The sequence below is a fragment of the Nicotiana tabacum genome, unplaced genomic scaffold, assembly GCF_000715075.1.
Source record: "Nicotiana tabacum cultivar K326 unplaced genomic scaffold, ASM71507v2 Un00389, whole genome shotgun sequence".
Classification (NCBI taxonomy): Eukaryota; Viridiplantae; Streptophyta; class Magnoliopsida; order Solanales; family Solanaceae; genus Nicotiana; species Nicotiana tabacum.
In genome coordinates, this window is record NW_027438626.1 from 44000 (window position 1) to 52034 (window position 8035).

Here is an 8035-nt window from a genome sequence, read left to right on the forward strand (position 1 = left end):
GTTGGTTGTCTTCGACCCTGATCTTCGATTGGTATCTGTTGTGGACGTCGGCCCAGGTTACCACTAGGTACTCCACCAAATTTTGTTTTAGCTGTTGAGAGGCCATGGAACTTCGGGGGTTGAGCCCCTGAGTGAATGCCTGAACAGCCCAATCGTCCGCAACTGGTGGCAGATCCATCTGTTCCATCTGGAATCTTGACACGAATTCCCTGAGCATCTCGTTATCCCTTTATTTGACCTTGAAAAGATCTGACTTTCTGGTCTTGACCTTGATGGCTCAGGCATGGGCCTTCATGAAAGCATCTGCAAGCATAGAAAATGAGTCAATAGAATTCAGAGGCAAGTTGTGATACCATATCATTGCCCCCTTGGACAAAGTTTCCCCAAACTTTTTCAGCAACACCAACTCGATTTCGTCATCTTCCAAGTTATTTTCTTTGATCGCGCATGTATACGAGGTTACATGATCATTTGGATTCGTGGTCCCACTGTACTTGGGAATGTCAGGCATTCGATACCTCTTCGGGATCGGCCTCGGTGCCGCGCTCAGGGGGAAATGCTTCTGCATAAACGTTTTGGAGTCCGGTCCCTTCAATATCGGAGGCGCTCCCGGGATCTGATCGACCCTGGAGTTGTATGTTTCTACCTTCTTGTCATTGGCCTCAATCTTTTTCTCGCCTGACTCCACCCGTTTCGTTAATGCTTCGAGCATCTTCATCACCTCAGAAGTTTCTCTGGGCTTGACTTCTCCCGGTTCCACGGCAACTTGTTCATCTCTCAGAGTATTTTCCAGGGATTGTTCGGGCTCGACCCTGTTAGGGGCGTAGCTTTGGTTCTGCAGTTATGTTATTGCCGCTTGTTGAGCCTGCAACGTTTCGAAAATAAATTCTAGGCTCACCCCATCATCTTCACCTTCGTGCGCTTCTCGAGCCGTTGGCCGGGGGCCCTCGCGAATACTATTTTCGGGATCAGTTGGCAAATTGATGTTGATAGCCACCTGCGAGTTAGCATCAGGGTATACCAGATAGTAATATTATTTACCTAATCGTCCGAAATTGTCCATACTGCCTAAGGACTCATGACCTTCCCTTCAAAATTGAACCATGACCTTACCCATGCAATTCTCAATCCTACACAACACATCGCACATCATTACTAGGCACCACATTATTATTCTCGCCGTGATGGCTTGACTCAACGTCAACGTTCAAGTGAGCAGACTGAGAGTTTGACATCCTTAGGCTAACCTGGAATTAAAAGTTCAAAGAACAAGCGTAAAATAGGGTGTGTTATGGATATTCGTATCAAATCAACACTATTATCCTTAGCCCCACGGTGAAACCAAACTGTTTACCCAAAAATGAGTAACAATTAAATTTGTACGTGGTTTAAAGGATATGTGGTTTAACTCAATACGAATAATTAAAAACAACTGGTGAATGAGTTAAAGATAAAATAAATGATCAAACCAATCACAATGTAATGACCAAGCCTGAACTTCAATTGAACAGTGAAATTCGTCCTCGATTAGACCCTCGATACAAGCTCGGTCGCGAGTGAAGAAAAAAATAAATGAATAATGCCTTGAACAATAGCTAGAAGATAAAAGTAAACTTTTATAGCTTTGATTTGTGTGTCCCAATGTGTCAGAATAAAGAAAACCTTCCCATTTATAAAGTATGAGAATTTCAGTCCTAGTACAAGTCTAAAAAAAGGTAAAAATCTTCTTTTTCCGGTAAATATTGATCTATAGTTGATACTGAACGAGATTCGCGTCGTAATATCCGGTTGAGCGCGAATATTACGGCTCCCTGCTCATCATGCATAACCGTTCATCGCATCCCCCGAGGTCGAGAAGTTATACTTGGCCCGAGTCCGTCATTTCACCATGTCCGACCGCAGCTACATTGTTCATTCCTTCCGAGTTTCGATACGAGGGGTTACTGGGCCTCGATTATAATCACTTTGAGCCGTGCTTCCCCTTTGTTCCTTCATCGGAGAATCGGGAAAAACTTTAGCCCGAGTTTACCCGAACACAATGTATATAGTAAAAAATCCTTATAATGATGTCTCTCTTTCTTCCCACGAGCGTCAAACAACTTTTTGGACAGATAGTCCATATGTTTGTTTTCTTTTGTGGGCCCTTTTCCAGAATATCATTATTTTATTGAAACTACATCTTGTTATTATTATTTTAAAAAATCTAAAACAAACCGCTAATTTAGCTATTAAACTTTACTACAACAGAATAAAGAAAATCTAAACAGCCATACAAGGGAAGGGAAGGTAGGTCCAAAACAGAGAAACAGAGAGAAGAAAAAGAGAAGCAAAAAATGGGATTTGAGGGGAAAAAGAGAGAAGATAAAGAAGAAGAAGGTGTATTAATGGCTAATGATTTCTTTTGGTCATACACAGATGAACCTCACGCTTCTCGTAGAAGACAAATCCTCTCTCAGTACCCTCAAATCAAACAGCTTTTTGGCCCTGACCCTTTTGCTTTCCTCAAGGTATATTCCCCTTTTCATAAATATACAAACTTTTATTCCCTTCTTATGTATTTTTCCAAATAATGCTGATATGAATTTGTTGTATTAATGATTTTGCTTAATGGGTCATATTTGGATCTGGATTATAAACATGGGTTCCAAAAGTTTGAATCTTTTTAATCATTTTAGTTTTTTTTATTTTATATATAGGCTTGCTCTGTTTATAATACATTGTGTTTTCATGAATCTGTTGGATTTGGCATTGTAATATGTTTCTATATATTGGATTCCTTTCAGAATTTTATTGATTAAATATGCATCATTTAACTGTGAAATTGGTAGGATTTCAATCTTTCAACTTTGCTGTAAAAGTGATTAAAAATCCTTTCTTTTTTTCACTTTTTTGAAAAAGGTAAAATCTTTTGCCTTTTTCAGTCATTTTAGAGAGTAGGGAAAAGCTTGCATTTAGATTCATGTGGTTTGGCACTTGCATAATGTTATGTTCCATGGACTTGTGGTGTCATTTTCATTGTTCTCAACAAGTTAGTTGTTAGGTTATTCATGTATTTATTCACACTGTAGATGCAATTTGATAATGAAAACAATGAACTTAACAGTGAAAGAATGCATCAAAGGGAGTGGCCTGTGGACTTACTTGTAGGAGAGGAGCTCTTTCTCCCCCTTCTTATATAAAAATAAGAGTTTAGCTCTCTTTGGACTGCTTTTAAAGGATATAAGGGGGAAGAGTCCTGCTTCCTTTAGTTTTGTTTTCACTCTTGTTCAACCCCTTACCCGACAGAGCAAGATTAGAGCGCCAGCTCGGGGCGGATGGCTTTCTTTTCGGCAAAAGAATCACCACCTTCCACGACAGAGCTGTTGGAACCTTTGGATTTTCGAAGGATGAATCCAGTGGTTCCCGTAGCTCTGCTGCGTAAGGTGGAGGTTTCTTTCTTTCCTTTTTTTTTTGTATAAAATTGCAAATGTTCAGCCAACCACCCTGACCCAGTGCTCCAAGCTTGCTCTATCCAGTAAGGGGTTGAGTGAGGAGTTAGTATTTATTCGCGCAAAGATGCCCCTTTGAAGCTGGAGTAAGGAATTGTCCACCTCATCACCCCTGTAAGTGGGTGAAAACCATGTAGACAAGGGTTTAAATCCTAGCAGAGACAAGAGACGCTAGCTGATTTGTTCCCATCTAACCAAGATTTGGTGTGAAAAGTTACTCGATAGTCGATACCAACCAGTTGTACCCTTTTCCGTTATAACTAGTAAAAAAAAGGTGCATGAAAACGCAAATTACTTCTGAATAAATTCAGAAATTATATGTAAGAACCATAGCATTTCGCGATTCATTGGTAAATCATTTTTGATTTTCTATTAACCAATTATGTGGAAGTATTAACATGGTTAAAAACTGGTTGAAGTCTAGACATAGCATGATACTTGTATTGGTGGGAGGTAACAAGTACTCGGTGGAATACCCAAGGTGCGTCAATTTAGACTCGCTGTGAATAGTTACCCAATACCTGTGCTGCTAGGTGGTATCCGGTGAAATAGTCGAGGCGCGTGCAATTTTGCCCTGACACCACTGTTATTATGAAAAAAAGGATAACTGCGAGAGAACACACGAGACTTCTCCTACTCTCATGTCAAACTGATTCCAAGATTTATAAGGCTGAGAGAAAACTAATCAGGATTTTCTTGACTTCCTTTTCTGGAACTCGGCCTTAAAACACAGACTATGTATCGAGAACTCTCTTACCAATTTTGTGCCTCTTCATGGCATTCAGATTGGATAGAAGCATCTTTTCTTACAAATTTTCTGTTGCAATGCTATGATTTATCGCTGATGTCTTCCGTGAACTGCTTAACTTATGGTGACAACAAAACCTCCTGTGCGAAATGCTTTGGTTTATTGTCTTGTAATCTTTTCTTATCAATAGCTACAGAAACCTAAAATGTTAGCAAGCTTTGAGGCATATGATTTTTCATGACTAATTAGATTTTACCATCCACCAAAATTTTCTTTTTTTGTTTTGTTTATTGATCTCCAAATATGCATTGCAGATATCAATGGTTGTTTTGCTTCAGCTTTGGTCCGCTACCTTCCTCCGTGATGCAAGTTGGCTGAAGATATTGATAGTTGCCTACTTTTTCGGCTCTTTCCTTAACCACAATCTCTTCTTGGCCATTCACGAGCTTAGTCACAACCTCGCTTTCTCTACTCCAGTTTACAACCGTTGGCTTGGGATATTCGCCAACCTTCCCATTGGTGTTCCCATGTCCGTTACCTTCCAAAAGTATCACCTCGAGCACCACCGCTTCCAAGGAGTCGATGGAATCGATATGGATATCCCAAGTCTTGCTGAAGCCCATGTTGTCAAAAACGTCATAGCGAAATCAATATGGGTGATTCTCCAACTCTTCTTTTATGCTCTTAGGCCTCTTTTTCTCAAACCTAAACCACCCGGCATGTGGGAGTTCACCAATTTGATTATCCAACTATCCCTCGATGGAGCTATGGTATACTTCTGGGGTTGGAAATCTTTCGCTTATTTGATCCTGTCGACTTTTGTTGGGGGTGGAATGCACCCAATGGCCGGTCATTTCATCTCCGAGCATTATGTTTTCAAGCCCGAGCAAGAGACGTACTCCTACTACGGTCCACTTAATCTTATGACATGGAGCGTAGGTTACCACAACGAGCACCATGATTTCCCGAGGATTCCTGGAAGCAAGCTCTTCAAGGTGAAGGAGATTGCACCGGAATACTACGAAAACTTAGAATCTTACAAATCTTGGAGCCAGGTTATCTACATGTATATAATGGACCGGACGGTTGGGCCTTTTAGCAGAATGAAGAGGAAGTTGTCGACAAAGATGGACAGGAAATCTGAATAGGTACTATGCTAGTGTTCTGTTTCTTTTTCCACTTCTTTCCTGTGTTGGTATGGATATTTCCTATCCATTCTTTGATTCTTAATTATTTTGTTTGTAACATTATTATAGCAATCCTGCATCATATGCACAGTAGATGTAGTCTATGTACTATATTCATTTTTATAGAATTTTTGTGACACTAACACTTAATTTTCTGTTGATGATATGTGTGACATTTGGAGCTAAGAAAAGATTAGATGAAAGATTTACCTTTATTTCAAAATATTTGAAAAATAAAAATTTACAGCTTCAATTAGAAATAGAGCCAGCCTACATCTTAGCAAGAAAGTCTTTTTATGTTTTTGAATTCATTGATGAGCTTCAAATCAGTTACTTGCTGAAAACAATTGCATGATTTATGGTAAAAGCTTGACTTATGGTGTCAAGTATGGTTTGTAGTTTTTTCCGTAAAAATAAAATTTGAACAAAAACACCCTTAAAATCCGAAAAAATTCCAGCATAATATGTTTGAGTTCGAAGTTTTTACATATGCAATTCCAGCATAATGTGCTTGAATTTTATAATATGATGAAGTTCCAATATAATATGCTGGAAGTTTATACGCAGGAGCTTCATAATCCAGCATGTTATGCTAGAACTTTCCGTGTTTCAGCTAGGGTATTTTTGTCCAGATTTTATCTCTGTATAAAATAGTGACTTTTTTTCGATGACTTTACAAATGCCGGCTATTTTTCAATTACAAGTCCGAAAAGTGGCTCGCCCGTGCTATTTTACAGCAAAATGAAAGGAAAACTCAAAATAAAACTACATGTTTGTTCTTTCGTTAGATTAAGTGGCTCAATTTTTCTTTTCCTATTTTCCTTTAGTTTAATTATTCGATATCTGAAACTCTATTGATCGACTAATCGAATTTGTACCGTGTAAAGCCTATTAAAAGAGAAACAAATTAAATTTATAATGTGTTAAAGCAGAAACTGCTTCAAAGGTCACATTTTCAATTCAAAATCTCCTAGGAAATTATTAAATGTTTGATAGTGTAGGAACTGTTTACAGGAATTATCAGAAAATAGCTGGCACGGATTCTCATGATTAGATTATGTGAAACAAGTGTTCTATTACACCTAAGAATTTAAGTTATATATATCGTCAGTAAATAATTTTTACTATCCGGTCACTCAAAAAATATTTACAGATAAATCTTTTTGAAATATGAGATTTGTAATCTTGAAAATGACAAAATATGTTACTTACTGCAACTGGTAAAAATAATTTAGAAATACTAAAATTTGAATATATAAAAAATATATGAAAAATACTAGTATAAAATACCAACCGGTCACTTTTTAGGTGATGTATTTAAAGAGTCTAAAAATGGAATAACATTAACTTATAAAATCAGTGCAATAGAAGCAATTATATCATGTCATTTATTTCTTTAACTGAGTTGTCAATTCATATTTAATAATCTCAAGATTCAAATTATGTGAACTTTGATTATATTTTAAATGTATCTTTAAATACACCACCTAGCCAAACACAATTGCATAATCTTTATCATCATACATCTTTGTTAATAGAATCAGATATTTTTATCGTTTTCTGCAAAAGTAGAAAAACTCCAAACCAATAAACAAACTTCTTTATATATATAAATTCATAAATCAAGAACTCAAAGAGAAAATCAAAGGGAAGGGAAAAAAAAATGGAACCATCAAATAATGAGATTTTAGATGCTCCACTTCATGAAGTTGGCTTTAAGATCTCAGAAATCTCCTCTCAAAAAATCACAGGCCATTTTTCGGTAACCGAAAAATGCTGCAACCCATTCAAGGTGTTGCACGGCGGAGTTTCAGCATTAATTGCTGAAGCTCTGGCGAGTATGGGTGCCCACGTGGCGTCCGGATTTCAAAGAGTAGCTGGAGTTCATCTAAGTATTCACCATCTCAAGAGTGCTCATCTAGGTGAATTTGTTTATGCTGAAGCTACACCTCTTAATATTGGAAAATCTATTCATGTCTGGGAAGTGAAATTATGGAAAAGTGATAATTTTTCAAAATTGGGAGAAGATAGAATTTTGATTTCATCATCTAGGGTTACTGTCAAGACTAACATGGCTGTACCAGAAAATGTCAAAGATGCTGCTCTGAATCTCAAGAAATATGCCAGGTTATGATTAGGTCTCAGGGCAGAACAAAACAGAGGCGGATCTAAGATTTAAGATTTAAATTTGATGAAATTAAGTTTAAAAATTTTTAATAAGAATTTGTCTTACTTTTGATATTATGAATTCAAATTTTGAAATTTATTGATTTTTTTGTTTTTATTAGTTGTATATCTTTTCCTTTTCCCTTTGTCTTCCTCAGTTCGATAACATTAATGTTAGTTTATTGTCCCTTTATTCTTAAATTGCTATTATTGCCGTTTAATTGCTACCTTGGATTCTGTCATCTTTTTATTTGTTGTTGTTAATACTTATTGCCATTACTTCTTTTTATCTTTTCTTTAGCCGAGGGTCTTTCGGAAACAACATTTCAACCCCTCCCCCCAGGGGAGGGGTAAGGATGTGTACATCTCACCTCCCTAAATCCCACTTGTGTGAATTCACTGGGTTCATTATTATTGTTGTTATTGTATGTCTCTTTCTTTCAATT

At 37.3% G+C, this 8035-nt stretch overlaps 2 protein-coding genes across 2 annotated transcripts; both read left to right on the top strand.

Annotated features, from left to right (window-relative positions):
* The first annotated feature begins 2224 nt into the window (after nucleotides 1-2224).
* LOC107808948 (sphingolipid delta(4)-desaturase DES1-like) lies at nucleotides 2225-5683 on the top strand. Its single transcript, XM_016633509.2, has 2 exons — nucleotides 2225-2507; nucleotides 4551-5683. The coding sequence occupies exons 1-2, from the start codon at nucleotides 2334-2336 to the stop codon at nucleotides 5382-5384; spliced, it is 1008 nt and encodes a 335-aa protein (XP_016488995.1). The 5' UTR covers nucleotides 2225-2333; the 3' UTR covers nucleotides 5385-5683.
* A 1388-nt stretch (nucleotides 5684-7071) lies between these two features.
* LOC107808947 (1,4-dihydroxy-2-naphthoyl-CoA thioesterase 1-like) lies at nucleotides 7072-7596 on the top strand. The gene has a single exon (XM_016633508.2). The coding sequence runs from the start codon at nucleotides 7087-7089 to the stop codon at nucleotides 7555-7557; it is 471 nt and encodes a 156-aa protein (XP_016488994.1). The 5' UTR covers nucleotides 7072-7086; the 3' UTR covers nucleotides 7558-7596.
* Nucleotides 7597-8035: the final 439 nt, after the last annotated feature.